Source organism: Ciona intestinalis, chromosome 7 (genome assembly GCF_000224145.3).
Source record: "Ciona intestinalis chromosome 7, KH, whole genome shotgun sequence".
Taxonomy (NCBI): Eukaryota; Metazoa; Chordata; class Ascidiacea; order Phlebobranchia; family Cionidae; genus Ciona; species Ciona intestinalis.
Genome location: NC_020172.2, coordinates 1364500 through 1387753, shown reverse-complemented (window position 1 = coordinate 1387753; position 23254 = coordinate 1364500). Strand labels below are relative to the sequence as shown.

Sequence of the window (23254 nt, the reverse complement as noted above, 5' to 3'; positions counted from 1 at the left end):
ACTTCTAAATTTTAGATTGTAATTACTAATGAAAATTGCTTCAACATTCCAATTTAAATCTACTGTAAAATACAACTATAGTTCACACTTTTTTAAAAATTTTAAAAATTTCACAAAATCTCTATACCTATCCTTAACTATATCATTGTTACCACATCTCAGGATCCAGGAATCCTCGGCTCTTCCCGCTCCTGCCTCCACTCTGTGCTCACTATTCTCTCACTAGAGAGCAGTATAGAGACAGCAGATGGCACCACCACCACACAACCACTTAGTATCATTGAAACACCGAAGCTGTCAGAACTCTGCTATCAGCTTGTACATAAACTTGCAGCAAATGTGGACACGTCTGGACCTGTCCTCAGGTTTGTAACAAAGTGTTATATAATAGATGCATTGGAATTTGTAGTATATTGTAACCAGGGCAGTTATAATTTGTGGTAATGGGCCAATCAATAAATCCAAGGTCCTATTGGCAAGCAACCTTACCCACATAGAATAGAACCACTGAGATTAAACACAAAATAAGGACGATTGGAAAAACCATGAAATAAACAAATATTTGAGAAACGTCAGAAGTTGTATTTATCACTACCCATAACTTGTTTCAACAGCTTTTTTTTATGTTAAAAACCTTAGTCAGCAAGACTAACTTTAAGGGCAGTTTCGTAGCTTTGCTCACTTTTTCATTGTGTATTGGTGAGGTTATTTTATTTCATATCCATTAATATATACAGTATAGTAAAAAAGTAATTCTTCTCATGTATTTGTTTTCAGATACTTGCGATCTTCATTTGATTTTGTTTTCAAGCAACTTCAATACCTGCCATTCTTTCACCCTGGTAGGTTTAACTTTATAAGAATATCAATTATAGGATCTAACTTTTGAAAAGTCAAGGTACCCCTAAAAAGGTACCCATATGTTTTAAAAGATAAAAGTTTACGCTGGCGAAAGCATGAACATTTTTTTGGTCACATTATTAGTTTTTTTGGGGTAAATAGACTGGACTGATCATTTCTCTATCATTACTATATAGTTTTATTTTAAGACATGTCTGTAAGAGTAAATTGTTTAGCCTGTCGGTGCTACCATTGCGGGCGTATGTGTCCTTGGGCAAGACACTTATCGACAATTGCTCCAACCCAGTGGTCACTAATGGGTTGTCCAAATTATTTAAGACATACATCAAAAAAATCCCTCAAAAAAAGAATAAAAAAAAGAGTAAATTGTTTATCATTTATACTGGATACTCTGATTAATTTTCAGGGTACTTTTGCATATTGTGCATTGTTGCATACAAATGTTAGTAGGCGCCTTTGATCTTAATTTTATGTATTTAAACTTTACCTAAACTTTTCAGCGTAGTGGTGACTAATTTGTTGTTCAAATTAGCAATCATATATATATATATGTATGCTATTTACAATGTAATTATCTCCTAAAATACATTATTCTAACTTGCCAGCATGAGGTACATAGTGCTAACATGTAAGTTACGATATGCATTACGTCATACACAATTTGGCAGCAATGTTATAACCTACAGAGCTGCCTGGCAGTAATAAATAATATATTATGATGTCATAGTGGTAATTATGATGTCATACACAGATGTAGAGAAGTCGAAAGAAGTTTTGATGCAGCAAGCATGGTTATTAAGGACAGTTGCTATCGAGTTATATTCACTCTCGTTGAAACGACAACGTGTGAATGCAGAGAGGATACTGAAGGTAACGCATTATTACATGCGAGAATACGTTATAATTTATAGCAGTGGTTCTCAAATATTTTGCAACTGATTTGGAAATGTTAAACAATTTGTGTGTTAAAAATGACATAGCATGCTTATACAACACTTCTATAAAAATGACACCCCAAGTTTGGTTGCTCAGTTTAAAAACTTATTTAAAAATGTTTTTCTGGCCTTTTAATTTTATTCTCCACTTATTTATAGCAATCTGCCTTTAAAAATACAAGACCTTGAACAAAAGTCTGTTTATGTTCCCTGATAAATAATCTTGAAGAACCCTCTGGGAAAAACTGATTTAATATTAAATTCATTATTGGAAATCTGTTTTCTAGGTACTGTTTTCTTCCGATTCATGCAATCTGATTGGCTCAACTTTAAACGCATCGCGTTTGCTTAACCAATCAAGCGACGTGACAAACTTAACAACAAGAGCGCTCGCTGGAGATGTTTCAGTAACCCAACACTCGATGTCAGTGTTGGACGCCTCAGCGTCGGTAGCAATGTCTTCGCAACGAAAAGAATTGTCAAAAATGCTGAAAACCTTCGGTGTATTGGATCTAGTGCAGGTAAAAATCTTGTGAAAAGAAAATAAGTTTTGAAATAAAGTGGGCTGTTTTGTTAAACTGCCTATTACCTAAATAAGCATCTAAATATAATTAAAATCTTAATTGAATGAGATCTAGTCAGGTAAAAATCTGTTAAAAATATTTAACCTTTTTATATTTGTTTATATGTACCCACTACTACTAAAATATCTATTAATTGCAGGAATTCCCGAACCCGTTAACCTTGGAACAATTCATTCCTTCAATTGTAGAACAAGCCATCAGTTCATGTGAAGCAACCAACGAACATGGGATCATACAATGTGATGTCAAGGTAACTATGTTTTCTGTCATACTTTGGTGTTGTTTTACTCTCAGATGCAAATTTTCTTTACTTTTTTTTTAACAACAGTCGTTATAACATGAGTGTACTGTTTCATACACCTTGTGCCTGCTTACAAGTTACTATGTATGTTACTTTGTGAGTAATTGTTTTTTTGGGAGTTTTTTTTTTTTTGATGTATGGATGATAATTTGGACAACCCATTAGTAACCACTGGGTTGGAGCAATTGTCGATAAGTGTCCTGTCCAGGGACACATACGCCCACAATGGTAGCAGCAACAAGCCTTTTTTTTGCCTGTTGTTTTACTGCCTTTTCTTCCAGGCTCTACACAATATACTAGAAGCCAGCTGTACTACTTTGTCCAGCTCAGAGGATGCAAACAGAAAACAACTTGCCATTGCAGACATGCAGGTGCAATTATTTTTAAATAATATTACTTTTTGTCAAAGTCAGATATTTTTAACGGGAACAGATAAAGCAAGATGTGACAATTGTTTTAATATTTTAATAATTTACTTTAAATTCATTTTATAACAGCAGTTTTTTAGCCATTATCTTATTTTGTCAATGCTGTGTGAAATTAAATTAGGAAAAATGTTTTTTGAATGTGATCAAACAATATTTTTAATTTATTTATTTATTTCTTTTTCAGAATATTCTTCAAAATGCGATGGACCGAAACATGACAAGAGAAACCGTTCATGCGAAGCTTTCATTTCTCACTGGGTGGCGCCACACACTTGAAGTTGCGTTAACAGCATGTCCGGTTGATCTGTTAAGCAAGGAAGCAAGACAAGAGGTGAATTATAGATTTTTTTATTAATATGTGAGATTGGTAGTACATAAGAGTAGCAATCAAGCATTGGTACATTTGGATATAGACACCAACATTATTTTTATATAATTTATATTCTATATGGGTTAGGTTCTTGTCGGAGGCCCTAGGTCTTCAACCCATCAACCACTTATTATAACTATGGATGAATTAATGTAACTAGTTTAACTTGGCATAGCAGGAAATCGACAGTGTCCTTTCACAAGTTATCACATGCCATGTCTCTTTCTGAGTATTTTAAATGTGAAATTATTTTTTTTCTGTCAGTTTCTTCTAGGAGTAAATTTGAGTTGTTATAATTTGCATTTTAAATTTACTAATAATTTCCATTTTAAGTTTGCTCATAATTTTCATTTCAAATTAACTCATAATTTCCATTTCAAATTAACTCATAATTTCCATTTTAAAAAGAGATTTCTATTTTAGGTGCTTCTCTCCACATTACAACATCTGGTCAACACTGCCAGAAGCAGTGATGCCACGCAGGAATTAACTTCCCCAATTGCTGGCATCGTGCTCATGATCATTGTACAAATACGAGCCAGTTTTTTTGGTGATGCTGACCCAAAGTATGTTCGTTGATTAGTTGCTATGCATTTGTATGAGATCGGTTATAATATCATTGTTGGTTTTGCTTAAAATCAAGTTTTAGTATGTTTTGTATCTTAATATTAAGGTTAAAAGCCTGAACAGGGTAAAGTTTCCAATTTGATATCATTTTTTTTGCAGTATAACCCTGGATGGAAGTATTTCTGCTTATGAAACAAAACAAGAAATATCATTGGCCAGTGTTGCACCATTACAGGTTTGTAGATTTGTGCAATCTTTTCTATACGGATTAGGTCCCACAGTAAGCCTGACCAGGGGATCTAGGCAATAGACAGGAGTTGCCTCATTACCCATTTTGTTAGTTTAGCATTGGTAACAGTGGCAGTTTAATTATAAGTAGGGGAGGGGAGGATGGGACCCCTTTTTACTCTATTTCCTCGTCCAATTTGATAGTAAACAAAAAACATTCAAAGGATTATAAAACCGTATTCTTGCGACTTCCATAAACTGTTGTTAATTGTTAAAAAACAATCAGGATATTCGGATATTATGTGCTAGGTGTCCCGTTCCCCCCCACCCTACTATATGTAACCTATCAATAAAAAGTTATTTTCTTGATCAATAAACAATTTCAACGAATGAGTACCTTTTAGTAAAAACTTTAAAATCCCCTTATTATTCCTAGGTTGTAGTAAGGGGTGCAATGGAATGGTTGCTACAAGCAGGCTTACCAGCGAAAGTTCGTACCCATTTATACACGGCTCTGCTCTACTATTTACAACTGTGCCAAAAGCCGAATGACTCCGATAAAAAAAGTAAGTATGCACCAATATGTAACCTTTTTTTGGGGAATTTGTTTATTTTACTTTATAAAACATTTGCTCTTTCTTTTTGGATACATTGCAATTGATTTTAAAAATCAGAAAATATCGTAATAATGCTGTGTTGCCTTGAAAATAATCGGAAAAATCTGTAGTTATCTTAGGACTATGTAAATGTGATGTATTACTTTTAATTTCTTGAAATAACTTTAAAATTGCTGTGTTACTCTTAAAATAATATTATTGTCAGGATTAAAAAGTGTTGACTTTCACATAATAACTCCAGTTTAAATTTTCCAACATATCATCTTTATTTTTCTTTTTAATTTGATAACTTTTTTTTTACAGAGTCACGTCATGGCAACCTAATGTTACTCGCGTCAAGTGAGGACATCTATGCTCGTTTGAATCGTGACAACCTCCAATTACTACAAGAATATGGAGACACTTTCATGGACTTGCTATGCAAGGATGCCTCCAGTGGTGAGATATTAATATAAGATGTTTGTATTTTTGCACAGCAATATTTATGTGGGAGTATGTAAAGGTAGCTGTACTCTGTTTCTTTGCATTTATGACTACAGGGTATTTTTCAGTTTTAAATAATGGCAACTTCTTTAACAGACTAAAATATGGTTTCAGTTTAATATTCCTTTGCGTTACACTGGATTTAGTGTGTTTTTCACAAGAAAACAACCTTAAACTGCATTAGTTAATTAAGGTACTAATTTGTATGTACGAAAAAAAATATATTTTTCAGGTTATGGTGTGTGTAGGGTGCTAGCGTTCGCTTGCTTAGATGCAATCCATCAGATTGACACACATCAGACTTGGTTACAATACATGGTGAAGAATGGATACATGGCACATATTGCACACAGGTTTGTTTATTTAAATACATCCGCATATATACATTTAGCGATGGTATGAATTCACTTTTTGTGGTTAGATATATGGCATAAACACTATGTATACACTATATATGTATAATGTAAGATTTGAATTTTGGAATTTACAGTTAACAGCTGTTACAGTTGAAATTCTATATAACTGTATTTGGCATAGCTAATAGCATTGTAGAGGTGTCTTTGATTTTAGAAATGATCTGATAAGTCTTGAATTTAATTCCTTTTTCTTCTTGATGTGGTTAATATTTTTTGGATTCGTTACTTTCCCGGCCTATAGCATGTTCCTCCTACATATAAGATTCCATAAGCATGTGTTATGTAACTTTTATAAACGGCTAGATCAAGTTTATAGAAGCTATTAGGAAACTCCTGTAAAATTGTGATATATTTTTGTCAGGATTTTTTAAAATATGGTACTTCAATAGAATAAAAAACTTAGTTTAGGAGCTGCTAAAACTCATTGTAGAGTTGTTGTATATATTACTTTTTATTCTTCAATCGTTATGGGTGAGGACCTTGTCAAAAACCAAAGATTTATCCAAATTTCGCTTACTACTTGTATGTGTGACTTACTGCAAAGAATTCGTCTTCTGCTTAACCTTGTTTGGAAGCGGATTCTTCTATCCACCTCTGCCCAATTTATAGAAGCTGATCCAGAAGGTCCCCTTGCACCCTTTTGCCCCCTTGTTCCCTTGAGCCCTTGTGAACCTTTTGATCCTTTTATACCCTTGGGCCCGCTGGGTCCTTGTAGGCCTTTTGGACCTTGTAGACCCACCGGTCCTTGCAAACCTATGGGTCCTTGTAAACCTTTTGGCCCTAGCATACCCAAAGGTCCTTGTGAGCCTTTTGGTCCCTGCAAACCCCTAGGACCCCTTTTACCCGGTCTACCCATGGGACCTCGTACACTCGTCGCATTGGATTGCTGTATTTCTTGGTTTGGATCATAAATACCTTCTACTGACCTACAAACTATGTACTGGTTTCGAACAGTTGACTCTGCAGTGAAAGTCACTGCAGCAAGTATCAGCAACGTAACTCCAACCATTTTGAAAGTTAATTACAAATGCAGTCAAGAACATGTTTGCTGCTTTTATAGCAAAGTAAGCATGAACAAAATCCCAATCCACATTCAAAAGTGCAAAACATTAATCATTGGCAGAATCATGAATCATTGTATGTCATGTTCGTTATGTAAATTTAATGAAGTTTGTGTCAAGCTAAGTTGGCCAGCACGGTTGGTTCTTTATTTAAATGATATGTGGTAATATGGTCCTATTTTAATCAGACTTTGATTGTAAAGATATCAGTTTCAAAGCAAGTAATTAATATTTGAAGCAGTTTATAACTTTCATTGCCATTTATTAAATATAATTTCCTTTTCTTTTGGCAAAGCAACTCTGATAGGATTTTATTTTCTGGTTTTGTTTGACAAAGAAACTTGGCATGTGTATACCAAACATGAGCTATTAAATGCGTCTGCTTCTTAAATTAAATATCTGCAACGAGAGAAAAAACCTGCAACACATTGTTTCTTATTACAGACTGTCTGAAAAAATGGTTCTTATGCAAAAGGCATGATTTTGCAGTTAATTTGGACACAAACATGGTCACACTAAATCGGGTATTTTTATTCTGCAATAGTTTGGTACAAAGCAAATGACATAAAAACTATAATATTTGCTGTTGAAATGTTCAATAACGTAAAACAAGAATGTTTAGTTTGAATTTCTTGTCTCTTCACTTCAGCAGAATATTCTGTTCTTCATCATTTGCATAGGAATTGACCTGAACATGTAATGGTTATTTTAAATGGGATTAAGTTTAAAATACCTGTTTTTTTTCATTTTTGACTTATGCAACACAGATTCCGGTATTAAATAGATAATATGTGTAATGGTAGATTTTTCGGTTGTTTAACAAAGTTTTAAAACCCTTCCAAAATAACCTGAGAAAAATGTTAAACCAAATTTTGTGTTTATTATCTGTTATTAAACAGAGTAATGTCTAAACAGTGCAAACACTGCTGGAACTTAACACACCGTAAAGGAAAAAAAGTTCGCCTGGTTGTTGAACGTGGTTGAGTTGTAGTAGTTGTTGTTGTTGTTGGTATATACCGTTGTATTGCAACTTGAATTCTCCGATCAACTTCTGCCCAATTTATATTAACTGATGGCCCAGGAGGTCCCCTTAACCCCTTGTATCCCTGTACCCCCCTGCTTCCTTGTGAACCCTTTGGTCCCTGTATACCGGTAGGTCCTTGTGATCCTTTTTGTCCATGAAAACCTCTCCAACCAGTTGGTCCCCGTAGACCTATGGTACCCTTTGAACCCTTTGGTCCTTGAACACCCATAGATCCCTTTTCTCCAAGAAAACCTCTAGGCCCCTGTGCACCTTTTGTTCCTCGCCAACCCATGAATCCTTATGAACCTTTTAGACCTTACAAACCCATCGGCCCTACCAAGCCCATTGGTTGGTTCCTGTGAACCTTTACATCCACGGAAACCTCTGAGCCCTTTAGAGCCTTTTGGTCCCAGCATATCAATGAGTCCTTGTAAGCCCTTTGGTCCTTGTAAGCCCTTTGGTCCTTGTAAACCAATAGGACCTTGTGAGCCTTTTGGGTTCTGCAATCCCCTAGGACCCCCTTTACCCGGTCTACCCGTTGGACCTCGTACACTCGTCGCATTGGATTGCTGTATTTCATAATTTGGATCATAAATACCTTCCACTGACCTACAAACCATGTACTGGTTCTGGTTCCAATTTCTAATAGTTGACTCTGCATATAGGATCACTGCGGCAAACACCAGCAACAATGCCACAGCCTTCATTTTGTGTGTCTTTAACTGTTAATGCGCTCAGATGCTGTTTTTTTGCTTTTAAGCTTATCCAGGTGTCATCCGTCAAATGGGTCATGTTGTGGTAGTTTAGGTGTATAGCATTTACCTTGCATCTTGCCATCATAAATTATTGTAGCATGTCTTATGACATATATAACTACTTTGTGCAATAGAGTCCTATGTTTGTCTTCCATAAATTAGTTTATGAATTGTATTGTCATTTTGGGTTGGTAAGTTGTGTTTTGTATGTTTCTGGCAATGGGTTAACAATTATGCTTTGTAGTTGATAAAAGGAGTTGATTTTTGCTACATTCTTACATGTATAAGTGTAGTGGTTGGTACAGAACTAGGGAAGCATTATACTGTTCCTAGGATAGGATACATGACTACTGTGGTATAATTGCTATTTTTTTGTTAAAAAAGTTACCCAACATAAATCTTTTTTTGCCATTTTGCTTACTTCTTGCAATTAAATAAAGTGTGCCAATTACAGTCATTTCTAGAATACTGTGCGTAGTCTATTTGGTAGGTAATGCTATTACAAAAATTCAAGTTGTATAATGCAGTTTTAAATAAAGCTTAACAGGACAACAAAACGTGAGGCCTCTTTCATACCAAGCAGACTGTCAATCAAACAATGCACCAAGCATGACATATCAGTAATTATTTATCAGGTTGTCATAATTCAAATCTTGGTGGTTTTGCTTTTGACCTATCAAGTTTTAAAGTTGACCTATCAAGTTTTAATATAAATAATTAAAATGTTGCACGTCTTCAGGTTGAATAGTTCCAAACAGTTGCAATGTGAAAAAAAGCTTGCAAAATACTGTCTTGATGACTGCTTGAATAATGAAAACAATGGCTTTTTGTGTTAAGCATTTATGAAGCTTTTTATAGCAAGCAAGCATTTGCCTCCTGGTTTTAGTCTTTTTATTCTGAAATACACAAAGGAACCCCTCTTGGGAAGTAAGGTGGTACAGCGATCATGCCATAAGCTTGTTTGGTTGGTTTGGTGTTCACCGAAAAAACCAGGCAATTAATTTGTGGTCGCCATGAAACTCGGCGATTGGAATACCACTTGGTATAAGTTGCTCCATTACCTCTGCTCTGCCGCACTCCATCGTTCTAAAATAAAAGGAATACGAGTTTGTAGTTTCAATTGCTATACAAGTTTATGAGCTACAGTTTTCTGTAAATATTTTTAGAATTTATTTTAAAATCATTTATTAAAGTAATAATAGCAGCAGACAGATCAAAATCTCTAAGCAGGTACTAAACAGTTACACTAAATATCAAATTCATGTTTTCAACAAGGTAATTGTGTGAAAATGCTCACCTCAAGTGTAGAAGCAAGCCACACTATTACTGAATTTTGTAGTCCAGAATTGTAGGAAGTTTTAACATAGTTGTACACCACATTAAACATTTCTTCACTTTCAATGTCCACCAGTGTCCCTTGCCCTTGGTTGCAAACACTTTCTGCTCTCTCTTTTCTTCCATTGCCAGAACTTAAAAAGGGCAGCCATATACATCGACCATGGTAGGCGACGCCATCTACAAATAAGTTTGCAAAGTTCATTTACATTATTTTCCACAATTGTCCGACTATGTGTCTAGCGTTTTGGTATGACAGGGTTAAGTAGTTGCTATATTTTTCAAACAGAAATAATAGTTGTTACCGCAATCTGATACATCCATTGTTGCTGTCACTGTAGATACTGTTGTAGATGTTGTTGGCAATGTGGAAGCAGTACTTGGCATTCTTACAATTGTGAAGTGCTGCTGCATTTCACGCATGTAGTTTTGCATGGCAACTTGGATTCTCCGATCAATCTCCGTCCAATTCATGGCAGCAGATGACCCAGGTAGCCCCTGCAAACCTGTAGGTCCTTGTGAGCCTTTTGGTCCCTGCAAACCTCTAGGCCCCCTTTTACCCGGTTTACCCATTGGACCTCGTACACTCGTCGCATTGGATTGCTGTATTTCTTGGTTTGGATCATAAATACCTTCCACTGACCTACAAACCATGTACTGGTTTCTAACAGTTGACTCTGCAGTGAAAGTCACTGCAGAAAGTATAAGTAACATTGCTACAACCCTCATCTTGTGAGTCTTAACTGCATATGTATAACAAACTGTAAAGTGCGAAGCTTTTAACTCGCCAAAAAGACAGAGTTGCCCTTTTTAAATCAGTTTTATTGATGGAAAACTTTGTTTATCACATGTGTACACTCTGTGTTATTTTTCTCTCAAATCGTGGGCGGAAAATGCAATTACTGTTCATTATTGACTCAACCTCAAAACAAGCCAGTGTAGCTTACACTAGACAAACATGATTTAGGGACTCAGAATCTCAATAATCTTTTAATGATGATGAATTGATAAGTTTAAGCATTACAAATCGGAAGCTATTTTGTTTTGGGGCTAAACTAAGATGATTCATCATATTGTGGTAAACCAAATGTGTTGTGGTAGCTGTATTGTGTTACAGCAAACAACACAGCTTTTGAGCTGGGTCTATGTATCCAAAGAAAATCATACTTAAGATTTGCTGCTTGTGAATTTATATGTGAAAACCAATACTCTTATGTTTTAATTTAACACCATTTATCGTCAAAGCAAAATTTGACTGTAAGCGGTTATTAAAACCAGGCACATTACACAATGATGACGAATTGTTTTGTTTTATTTAATTAGTTTCAGTTTTCTTTCTCTTCGATTCTAAAGAATAATATCATTTTTACTTTGGTAAATTATTGCTTTATTTTCACATTACGAAGTATAGCGAATATATATAAACAACCAATTTATTAGCAGCGAAAATTACAATTTAATTACATTTTTGCTTCTCCGCAACAAAACCTAAAAAATACAACATAGCCCATATTATTGGAAAAGTTATTTTTACATTTTATCAATATAACAAGTTTTATATAGCGACTTGTATATTGCCACACAGCTAACCCTTGTCCGTTGTTTTGTGTAGATTCCTTTAAATTGTAAAGTTTATCCACGCGCCCATCTAGGTGCCCGCATGCAACGACCACGATACCAAGCACCCTTGTCCTCTCCTATGAAATTTAATTAAACTTAAATGAATGAAACTTAATTATCCTACCATGGCAAGCCAATGACAGTCCCTGTGGCACGGATGTTCTATTTTATATACTGCCCACTTGTCGATACTTATTTGGGGGGGGGGGGGATTATCCTGTTTGACTGACAATTTATACATTACTGGCAGTTTTGTGCCATTGTGTGTTTTGTCCAAGGACAAATACACCCACACTGTTGGCAGCCATATTCTCTGGTAACAACTGTGCCATGCTAAGTTCATACCGGAATTCTCTGTTTTGTTTATTCATAAACCTATATTTTATAAAAAAATAGACACATGGTTATTGAACAACATATTTTAGAACAGTTATGCTCTAGATTCTACGGCCTAGAGCTGGGCAGTTTTAACAGTATTTAAGGTACATTTTTACATTACTACAATTGATTTGATTTTCAGACCAACCAAACATGTATATATCCTATGAGAAGTATGTATACAATACTCACTGCATCTAGCTACTGCACTTTTTGTTGTTGTGGGTGCTACAGTTGTTGTTGTTGGCACATAATTCTGCAATGCCCTTTGTATTCTTCGGTCAACCTCTGCCCAGTTCACATTAGCAGATGAACCAGCACGTCCCTTTATACCTTGTTTCCCTTTTGGTCCCATTGAACCCTTTGGGCCCATGGCACCTCCAACACCTTTTATTCCTTTTGGTCCCCTTGGTCCATTCACACCTCTAGCTCCTTTTAAACCTTTAGGACCTATTACGCCTCTGGATCCTTTTAAACCTTTAGGTCCTGCGGCACCTGTAGCTCCCGATGCACCTTTGGATCCTTTTAAACCAGGAAGACCTTGTAAACCACGGGGTCCTTGAACACCCTTAGGTCCTTGTAAACCCCTAGGACCCGTTACACCTCTGGGCCCTGGTGCACCTTTTGATCCTTTCACACCAGTAATACCTTGTACACCCCTAGGACCACTTAAACCATTAGGTCCTTGCGAACCTTTAAGTCCTTGTAAACCTTTAGCACCTGAGTTGCCTCTGTGTCCTGGTGGACCCTTAGATCCCTGTGAACCTTTAGGTCCCTCTAAACCTCTGGGTCCTGGTAAACCCTTGACTCCAGGGAAACCTATAGGACCCTTAGTACCCCTGGGTCCTTTCTTCCCCGGTAAACCTATCGGTCCTCTTGTTCCAGTTGCATTGGATTGCAATGTCTCTTGAATGGTGTATGGCAGTCTTTCCACTGACCTACATACCATGTACTGGTTTTGACTTGTAGCAGTCACCTCTACAGTGAAAATCACTGCTATAACTGTCAGCAACAATGTCACAGCCTTCATTTTTTAGTCTGATACAGAAAACTTTGCAAGTACTCATTTTTAGGCATATCAGCTAAGAAAAGTACACAAAAAAATTTTTTTTTGCTGTCTAATTTATACTGATCACCAAAACCTCATATGTGTCAATCATCATTACACTACTGCCAGTTTAGCCACTGTGTTTACAGAAGCAATAAATTATCTTTACCAAATTATCTTGTGCAGTTATTACAAGCAATTATCTCGGTACCATCACTTACTTAATACTGATTGACTGCTTTGATTATTCAACTCAAAAGAACCTGTTTTCGATTCTGAATGAATGAATGTATGAAATTTATTTCGTCTCTTCGGTCAGGATAACGAAGAACAAGAGAGTTAATAAAAAGCGAAAAGACGGGTAGTAACGGTAAAACAACAGTTGTTAAAACACGCTTGTTGATAAAAAAGAAAGAAATAATGTTTTGGATAAAAGGCGTGACCGTTACACCCTACAGACGATACAATTTTAAAATTAAATAAATAACATTCTATGTTTTTTCCACTGTGAATCTATTGTGGTAATGAGATAGCAGTTCCGTGCAGTAGTAAACAACTAGGAGTGCTGGAGTCTGTTCAAGTAGCTGTAACCGAGAACCAACATATTTGCTAATGTTGTGTTAGATATTGTTACAATTGAACCTGGTTAAATGTGCCCTGATCGAAATGCATAACATACCATTGCCCATAAAAAAATATCTCAAGAATGTCTTCTTTCATTCATTCAAAATACCTGGGTGTTGAGGTGTTGGTTAAAGGTGTTACCTTAGACTAAAATTTAGGTCCTATGTGCCATGCTGTAGGACCTCCCCAAAGAACACATATATTATTTTAAACTTATCTTTTTATCTCAGCTTTAGCCAGGAAGATGCCTCTCTCCAGGAGTCCCTAGATCCCAACCAAGATACTCCTCGCTCTGTGTTCATTTATGAACAGAAGATGGCGCTGTTGTGCTCAATAGCCGAGACACAAGGTGGAGCTAGAGCGATAATTGACTGCGGTATTCTTACTCAACTTGCGGAATGCAACTTCCTACAAATGAGACCGGAATCAAATGACAGTGGTAAGTAAATTTGCTTTACCAATTAACTATAAATGTTATAGTGGGGTGGGAGAAGATGGGACACTTTTACCACATAACATCTAAATACCCTGATTGGGTTTTAAACATTTAACAACAGCCTATGGGAGTTCTAAGGATAGGATTTTGTAATTCTTGGAGCGTTCTTTGTTTACTGCCAAATGGGACGGGAAAACAGAATGAAAAGGTGTCCCATCTTTTCTCACCCTACTACATTTAATACTGAAAATGTAACTTATTTGTCCTCGAATGAAGAGACAACAACAGTCATTATTAAACATATGCTATTTTCCACACTTCATGTCATTATAATCATATGCAAAACTCTTTACTTGTTAATTTGGCAATAAGTTTTGGTAATCCTTTTATAAACGAAACTAGTATCGTTAGAATACATACAACAAAAATTATTTTTTGTTGATAATTTTTTTTCTTTTTTTTACCCTACACTAAATCCTCAGTAATTGTTTCTTTATTTCCAGAATTAGGTTCAAGTGCATTATCCAGATACCAACAACTTCTGTTCCCAACATTCCATCTCTGCTCTGCTCTACTTGCTACTCTAGGTATGTTGTTTTTTTATTTGGGATTTATTTATTGAACACTTTTGCATGCTAGTTAAAATTGTTACATTAATTTTCCAAAAATTGTGAAAAATTATGTTTTACCTTGGTTCAATTATTACTTTTTATACTCGCATAACATTTTTTACTTCATACATGATTGTACCATTTTTTTGAAAAATGACACTGTAAAGCGAAAAAAGAATATTCTTGTTTCATTTATTTAAATTGTTTGATTTTAGTAAACCTAAATGTGTTTCTCACATACATTATTCAAAATGTACCACAGGTGGTATGTGTAGTCTGTGTACCATACGTTGAGAATCACTATCATATTTTGGATAACATATATAATATTATAAAATTCTATATAAAATCATATATAATGTTCTAAAATCCCATATAAAATCATATATAATGTTCTAAAATCCCATATAAAATCATATATAATGTTCCAAAATCCCATATAAAATCATATATAATGTTCCAAAATCCCATATAAAATCATATATAATGTTCCAAAATCCCATATAAAATCATATATAATGTTCCAAAATCCCATATAAAATCATATATAATGTTCTAAAATCCCATATAAAATCATATATAATGTTCCAAAATCCCATATAAAATCATATATAATGTTCCAAAATCCCATATAAAATCATATATAATGTTCTAAAATCCCATATAAAATCATATACAATGTTCTAAAATCCAATATAAAATCATATACAATGTTGTATAAATACTAGGTGGACAGTCCCACCATGAAGTGAGTGCTTTGGTTCTTCAATTCCTCCTGTCACATGTTAACCCAATAGTGAACAGTGTTCTCAAGTCACAAGCAATACACACAGATATACAGGTGACAATTTTTAAATCCTTTTAGTCAGTTTTTTAAGGGGGTTTGTGGTCCATATTTTTGTTGTTGTAACAAGACTGTAAGTTGCCAGAATAAGCCTATTGCTTTTAATATAACTAAGTAACCATGTAAGTACTTCTTTGTCAGTTTGATACAAAAACACATATATAGTACTGTGGGGAAAGATGGGATACCTTTAGCACATAATATCAAAATATCCTGATCGTGTTTTAAATAATAACGATGGTCTATGGGAGTCCTGAGAACACGGTTTTAAAATTCTTCGAATGTTCTTTGTTTACTACCAAATGGAACCAGAAAAAGGAACAAAAAGGTGTCATTTTCCACCCTACTATATAATATTTTAAAGTACTTAAATGTATATGACATTACGCGTAAAACATAATTTTGTAAAGCAACAAAAAATATAAATGTTTTGCAGGCACTCACTGAGTTAAAGTTACTGACCAGTATACTGAGTGAAACTGCTGGTCAGGATTTCTCTGATCCAACCATGTACCCTTCCATACCAACCCCTGTTTTGCTGGATATTCAAGGTCACCTTATGAGAATTCAGGTACAAATATGTAATAGACATTTTTCTGTGTTTTCGCACAGTAAGATGAAATTTACTTGATTGAAAAGGAAAATAACCGGTTTATGTAATGTTGGGTTTTAATGTATTGATTCATTGCTTTATTAAAATAATTACTTTTATGAACATTTTCACAAATTTTTGGAAATAAATTTTTAAAAGAGTTTTTACATACAAGAAACTATAAAAAAAAACATTCAGAAATCACTTATAAAGGACTTCTCAAATTGTCTAAAATGCTTAATATTCTCCTGTATTTTGTGATATAACAATCAAAATATTACATGATTATTAACAAGTACCAACCCTGTTTTCTAACAGAGACAGATGCTCTTTCTTCTTCCAAGCTTCTTCCTCACAGATCAGCTCCTTAAAGATCTTGAAACAAAGAGCAAGGAAGAGGGAAGTGACTTTGGGCAGGTGAGAATTTTGTTTAACTAAAAGAAAAATTTTATTCAAATGTTTGTATATTATTTTGTGTGTGTAAAATTTATTTGGATTGTTTTAAATGCTTTTCTCATAGTGTACAGTTTACGAGCGTGCAATTGAAAAATGCTTGCTGAAATAAGTTTTTTTCCTTTTAGGTTAAGGCAATATGCATAAACTTGTAATTTTAAAGTTATTTTTTAAAATATAAAAGTTTTATGTATTAAAATTTTTTAATTAATAAATAAAACATTTACGGAAATTGTTTATTCCTTACTTTCATCTGTATTGGATGCCATTTCTATTTAAGTTATATTTTAACCAAGGTTTTAATTTCATCTGTCTAGATTCTCACACTTATTCATGAAATTGGTTCAAATATATTAACATACGCACGGGTGGTTGTAGCTGCCAGGTCACCAGACGCTGACTCCACATTTTTGCTTTTCTCACCGAGTCTTGCTGAGTCATCCTTCGGCAATCCAGGTTATGGTAAGCCTACAGACCAAAGCAAGTTAATTGGAGGATCATTACAGACAGAATTTTTTATTAGAATATATTGTTTTTTTGGGATTATAATGCATTTAGGGGTAGAAAATTTAGTGGTTTATGAGTTTGGGGTTAAGATTTGATCAAAAATCGATATTTAAGTGACATGCCCCAAAACTTTGTCAAAGTGCAGCAAAGGAAGCATGTTCTAGTAGAGAAACACTTTCCCTAAAATAGACTTCTAGTAAAATCAATAGGCTTTGCCAGTGTTGATGCAGCCAATTAATAAGTTAACATATTTTTTTGATTTTTAAAATAGATCTGAGAATTTGGACAATATATAAATACGCCCACTTTTAAAATATAAAGTTCAAATACAAAATTGTAGATGACCATCGTCGACAACCTGCATTAGGTGCGCTGATGCGTATCTTGCATACCTGTGTTTCACGGTTCATCGCACAACGAGATTCAATGAGTCAGCAAGAATGGAAAATCTCCAACATTGAGACTTTGTCCTCGCAGGACTTAAATGAGGTGATTGTAAAACTTTGCTCTTGACTTAATGTAAATTTTATCATCGCGTGGCCGGAAACGACGGTCGTTATAACACGGGTGTTCTGTTTCTACACCTTGTGCCAGCTTATGAGTAACCAATTATGTTACTTCATGGGTAACTAATATTTTATTTTTTGTATGTATGGCTGATAATTTGGACAGCCCATTGGTGACCCCTGGTTTGGAGCAATTGTTGTAAAGTGCCTTGCCCAAGTAGACATATTTCTGCACCAGTTCAATACGACTTGTGTCTTTTTTATAAAATTATTATGTTCACTTAAGTATCCAGACCAAGCATGAGTGGTGCTTCCAAGTTTTAACATTTGTTGCCTACTAGCTTCAAAAATTGTTTTTTTACATAAGTTGATTTCCATCCTAATTTTATTTGCTTACCATTTAATATCTTGCAGGTAATCAATGGAGGAACCCCCCAGACTATGTCTCGAGCTCAGGAGAAAAAAGTTGCAGAGTTTATCCTAAAACAAAGTGTGCAACAAAAAGTAAGACTCATACAATACAACTGTCATCGTTAGCTAAAATACTGTTAATGAAATTAAAACAGTTTACAGACTAAAAAGTATTTTTTTTAAATGTAAGAAAAACGATTGACCAATATTTTACCTTATTTATTCATGTTTGTACTGTATTATAATTTAACATCTGCTTTGTGTTTGTTTTTTCAGACTCATCTTCTTGAATGTTTGTACAATGTTCTTGAAAATTGTTTGCTGTTATTGTGGCAACATGTTGATTATTATGTGCTCCGTGCCGTGCCCACAGAAACAGCAAATGCAAATATTCTTTTCCCATCTAGAAATCAATCAGACACGCATCAGCGCTCACTACGCAAGTTACAAGGTCGGAAAAAGTGTCCTGTTTTATTTTTTACAATTTTTAATATTAACATACTTGGTAATTCCAATCTATGTTGAATATTCTAGATTTAGCTTCAATATCTATGTTTAGAGTTTTCAGAAAGTTTTGTTGGGCATTCTTCACAAACTGAGTTTGGTTCTAATTTTTCAACTCCAAAATCAGCAGGCTTGCGTAAAGAAACTATTGTTCAGGTATTTTCAGGGGTGGACTTATAAAACTAGAGCTTTGAGAACTTTTATAATAATTCAAATAACAAAGAAATTAATATATTTTACAATCTGGGTTTAAAGTTTCATGCAACTTTTTAAAAACTGTTCCGGTTTAACCATTTATTGAGATTCTAGAAGTGTGGATTGTGGTTGCAATTTCATCCTGGGTGTTTCAATGTAATGCAAAAAATTCTTTGATGTAGCTCTGTTTGAAGCTTTACAAGAATACCTGCTATATACAGTGGTTGGCGTGTATTTTCTATTTTTTTTAGTAACGCCAAAACAGTTTTACTTACTATTTTTTGAAATTTTTAAATCTATATTGTAATTTACATCACAATTGCCACTATGTCACCCCAGTTAAAGATGGAGCTTGCATCTTCACTACCTGATCATTTCTTAAAGAAGCTTACCAACATAGAAATTCCAACCAAGGGAACAGCTGCTAGTTTTATGCAACCAATAGTTCGCCGTCTGCAGCATATTGTAAAACTTCATTAGTTAATGCTGGGACAACACTGATGTTATCACTCTTGCTGTCATTACTGACTTACTGGTTGTGAATTCTGTTTATCTATTATGACTTAGATTATGGAATGTCACGCTTTTCTTATGCTGTCAACTCAATCAGGTCACTTGGAGCCATACAACTTGTATATTATGCTTAGGATAGTAAACGCGCTGTAAGTAAAATGACCAACTGCCATTATAAAATAAAGTTCTTTTTGTATGATGATTCCCAAAGTCTGCTTCAAAATGATTCCCGTTCTGGTTGGAAAATATTGTAACAGATTTTAAACTCCGGGAGTTTTGAAGATCGCATTTAAGAGGTATTGGTTATTGTGTATGACAATCATATTGCAGTAGAAAAGCACAATTGTTTCAATGGGGTATGGCAGATACTAAACATGTAAGCTCCGGCATATTTTTTTGTATGTTTAACTCTCAGGCATATTTTGTTGTATTATGCCTGAGGGTTAATAATTATATTTAATAGAATATGCCTGAGCGTTAAATGTAAAAAGTTATGCCTGAGAAAACCTGTTTAGTATCTACCCTACTGTACTGTTGCTTAATAAGAGAAAATATTTCTGTCTTTAAATATCTAGAAATTTTGCCCTTTTAGTAGTCGTATAAATTTTGTTTTGGTAAAAGGATTAGCAGCCTAGGTTAATATTGAAAATATAATTTGGGACGAAAAAGGCTAACTGGAAACAGAAAAGTAAAATTACTGTAATGATGTGTGAAAAAGAAGTGACCCCGACGTGATTTGAACACGCAACCTTCCGATCTGGAGTCGGACGCGCTACCGTTGCGCCACGGAGTCAATTGTAATAACAGCGTCGAACTACCGCTGAAGGACCCGTTCGTTTTTGTTGCCGTTAGAGAGTGCAATGGCTACATAGTTCGTATTATTATGCGCCTGCAGCTCTTTGTTTCGCGATTTTCATTATAGAGTTTAGATAGATTAGAGCCATAGGTAAAACAGTCGATTTAATCAAACTCATTTATTCACGTTCGTGTAATTATAATGCACTCGTATATATATGAACGTTATATGTCGCCTTTATTCAACAAAATTATAAATGCATCAACCATTTCAACCACATATTTATTATTTGTCCGTTAAAAAAGTCACACATTTGTTGTTTTCATGTTGTTCTTGGTTGATAACTCGATTTTAATTACGTCAGTTGTCTCCACAGCAGCAGAATCCGCGGTATTTAATAGATTGTCTTCTTTTTTATAAGTTTTCAGCATTTTTCGCGCCCTAACGTATATATTGATGGGATGAATTATTGAAATGGCACAGAGGCCACACAAAACTGCATTGATGACCGTAAAATCGTTGTTAAACACCCGAGAAACCAAGATGAAGACCGGATACTGCAACAGCTGAAATAGTCCGCCGATTGCCATCGAGAGACCATAGATCTTGCCAAAATGGACGGCAGGAAAAACCAGACTTATAAAGGCTGAGTTACCACCGTATAAAAACGCGCGACCAAGGACGTAAATTACAAACGTGAAATACTGAAGTTCCAGCACCGGAATTACAGAGGTGATGGAATATATTGTTGAGAAAATGCTGGTCGCTGCTGCAGAAAAAGCAACTGCGTAAAGGGTGGCAATTTCTTTCGGCATTTTTCGAGTGAATCGCCGCTTCACAGTATCGATTAATACGCCGTTCAATGGGGCTAGAAAAACGCCAAGAAACTGCAGAATGCCAAAAACGTCAATATAGGTGTTAGCATTGCCACCATGTATCTCAACAAGACTGTCAATAAAAGAAGTAAAACTACTAATAAAGAAGCTTTTTCGGAACTGATTTATCACCAAGTGCATTAGATTCGACCAAAACAAGACAGACAGAACACAAGCTTTGACCGTTTTTGTTTCGGAAACGTCCATTGATTTGTCGTCAGTTTCTTCTTCGGTATTGACTTCCGTATCCGTAGTTTTGGCGCAACATGGTAACTCATTGTAGCCAAACTTAAGGTTCGAATCATCGGTTAGGACAGGCAACGTACGACGTGGCAGCAAAAGAAATGTTCTTACATAAAGAAGCACCGAAAATGCGCCAAGAACAAAGAAACAAACGTTCATTTGTATTCCGAGATCGTAAAGCAGCTTAAACAGTAAGAGAACCGAAGCGGCTGAATCAAAAGCACCGTTTATAAATGTAATTATGGTAGCTTTGGCCTTTGGAAACAGATTACCGGTCTGCATGTTACAGATATGAAGGTTAAATCCGCCTACTGATATCATCGCCATAGAAATATAAAGGTACCAAGAAGTATCGGCGCTAGAGGCAGCAGTGAGAAAGCAACCGATTAAGAACAAAGTTACGTTAGCCGTTCTCGCAATCCATGTACCATATGTGTCCATAACTATACCGTTTACCAAACCTATGTAGACTTGCATAGTTGAAGAAATAGTAAAAACAAGACTCAGGTCTTCCTTTTGTTTGCTACATGTTCCTATTCCTTCCGGGACGGCAGTCGTCGCGTTAAAGTAACCGAAGGTACTTGTCACGAAATCCGAACCATTACCGTTGTTAATTTCATTCATGCATGATTGCCCGAAGTAGCCTTCCTTTTCCAAAACATAGCTCAGTGATGCCCAACCAAAAATTACTCCGTCAAAGCACAGTGCTTCCAGAATTCCAGTAACAACGGATACAACTCGCTGGATTTTCATAATTCTTAATAAGCATTCCTATTTCACTTCAATCTATTGTTCTAAAACATAATTTATTTGTTTACAGATTCTCTGATTTTTTAGGATTGCGCGTAATACAACAGAAAACGCCACACTACACTGCAATCGTTAAGATACTTTGGCTTCTGCTCGTGATTTTTGAACACCTTTACACGGTTATGTATGAAGATAAAAGTTGCCCTTAATTTTGTCCTTTGAGGAAAACACGGCAAAAAAATCACGCTAAAAACTTGATCGGTATGCTTCTTTAGTCTATTTTGGCAAAGTTTTAGATCACGACTCTTTTTAACCGATTCTTGTGCCAGACAGGTAATCCGCAATGATCAAAATGCATGTCAACAAAAACACAAATACAACAATAATAAATCAACCCTTGTGACTGGTGCAAATATTTTTACAATTCTGATATAGAGACGTACAGATCCCCTCTTTTTAAGGAATCGATACGTAATACTACAAAAACACGTCTTACTTCACTGCAATCGCTAAGATATACACCAGTTTCTGCCTATGATTTTCGAACACGAGATACAAATCGGTCATGCATAAAAACAAAAATATGTAGTCTTCTCCGATGCGAAAAACACAGCACATAAATCCGACAACAGTTACGTCAAAAATACGTCATCGATCGGTATGTTTCTGAAGTCTATTGGCAAAGTTCTAGATCTCGACTGTGGTTAAAAAATTCTTGCGCCAGACGAGTATTCAAAACTGATCTAAATGCATGTCAAACACAAATGCAACAATAATAAATCAACCCTTTGGACTGGTGCAAATATGCGTCTTTTCTGCACTGCATATACTTCGGTTAATTATTACAATCTAGTTTATTTGTTAATCCCCTATCAGGTGTGTTTGACAACAGCTATTTTTTGATTACACAACTATATACCCTACCGCAAAAATAGATACGCTCGCTCTGAATATTATATAGGTTAACTTAGATTGTTACTTCGTACAATACACAACACTGCAAAACAGTCAGCAACAGCACTATACACACATCACGATATATCGGCAAGTGTCATCTTGTCATTTAGAATAACAATCGTAAACGATGAGAGGTTACCACTACTTTGAAAGGTTTCAATTCGAATTATAGTCTAAATGCTCTTTTTTTGTTTTAATAAACTGAATAGAAAAACTTTACAGTTTTTAGTGGCAAGAGGAAACATGGAAATTATGGTCGTATGGGAAAGCAATTGCGAACCTGAGGACCAACGGCATAAATAGGACAAGAACGACAAGAAAATAATGTTGAGGATATACATATGTATATTTAACTACCGTTCTTATAGACTTCCTTATTGTAAATCGTATTTTCCTGCTTTCGTTTTCGCGCACGTGTTTTATGCT

The 23254-nt window shown here is 35.1% G+C and overlaps 4 protein-coding genes and 1 non-coding gene across 6 annotated transcripts; 1 reads left to right on the top strand and 4 right to left on the bottom strand.

The window, feature by feature from the left end:
• Window positions 1–109: 109 nt before the first annotated feature.
• LOC100185330 (nuclear pore complex protein Nup205) lies at window positions 110–19417 on the top strand. The gene is made up of 23 exons (XM_026834991.1): window positions 110–365; window positions 778–842; window positions 1613–1731; window positions 2084–2317; window positions 2520–2630; window positions 2963–3052; window positions 3294–3440; window positions 3903–4045; window positions 4206–4281; window positions 4711–4840; window positions 5195–5329; window positions 5607–5727; window positions 13866–14074; window positions 14575–14658; window positions 15411–15523; window positions 15963–16097; window positions 16437–16535; window positions 16889–17033; window positions 17419–17567; window positions 17999–18088; window positions 18272–18446; window positions 18555–18655; window positions 19034–19417. Exons 3-23 carry the CDS (start codon window positions 1639–1641, stop codon window positions 19172–19174), a joined length of 2721 nt encoding a protein of 906 aa, XP_026690792.1. The 5' UTR covers window positions 110–365; window positions 778–842; window positions 1613–1638; the 3' UTR covers window positions 19175–19417.
• On the bottom strand, window positions 5716–7723 carry LOC108949630 (collagen alpha-1(I) chain-like). Its single transcript, XM_018812628.2, has 2 exons — window positions 6328–7723; window positions 5716–6041 (listed from the first exon to the last, which is right to left on the bottom strand). Exons 1-2 carry the CDS (start codon window positions 6797–6799, stop codon window positions 6013–6015), a joined length of 501 nt encoding a protein of 166 aa, XP_018668173.1. The 5' UTR covers window positions 6800–7723; the 3' UTR covers window positions 5716–6012.
• On the bottom strand, window positions 11175–13014 carry LOC104265805 (collagen alpha-1(X) chain-like). 2 transcript variants are annotated; one of them, XM_026835035.1, is made up of 3 exons: window positions 12801–13014; window positions 12156–12746; window positions 11175–11662 (listed from the first exon to the last, which is right to left on the bottom strand). In XM_026835035.1, exons 1-3 carry the CDS (start codon window positions 12991–12993, stop codon window positions 11598–11600), a joined length of 849 nt encoding a protein of 282 aa, XP_026690836.1. In that variant the 5' UTR covers window positions 12994–13014; the 3' UTR covers window positions 11175–11597. The 2 variants fall into 2 exon arrangements, with proteins under 2 accessions (XP_026690836.1, XP_009858942.1); XM_009860640.3 differs by having other exon boundaries at window positions 12156–13013.
• Window positions 19418–19928: 511 nt separating the features above from the next.
• trnaw-cca lies at window positions 19929–20000 on the bottom strand. The gene has a single exon. It is a non-coding gene; the product is annotated as a tRNA-Trp (tRNA).
• Window positions 20001–20308: 308 nt separating this feature from the next.
• Window positions 20309–21874, bottom strand: LOC100175093 (solute carrier family 43 member 3-like). Its single transcript, XM_002124020.2, has one exon. The coding sequence runs from the start codon at window positions 21872–21874 to the stop codon at window positions 20309–20311; it is 1566 nt and encodes a 521-aa protein (XP_002124056.1).
• Window positions 21875–23254: the final 1380 nt, after the last annotated feature.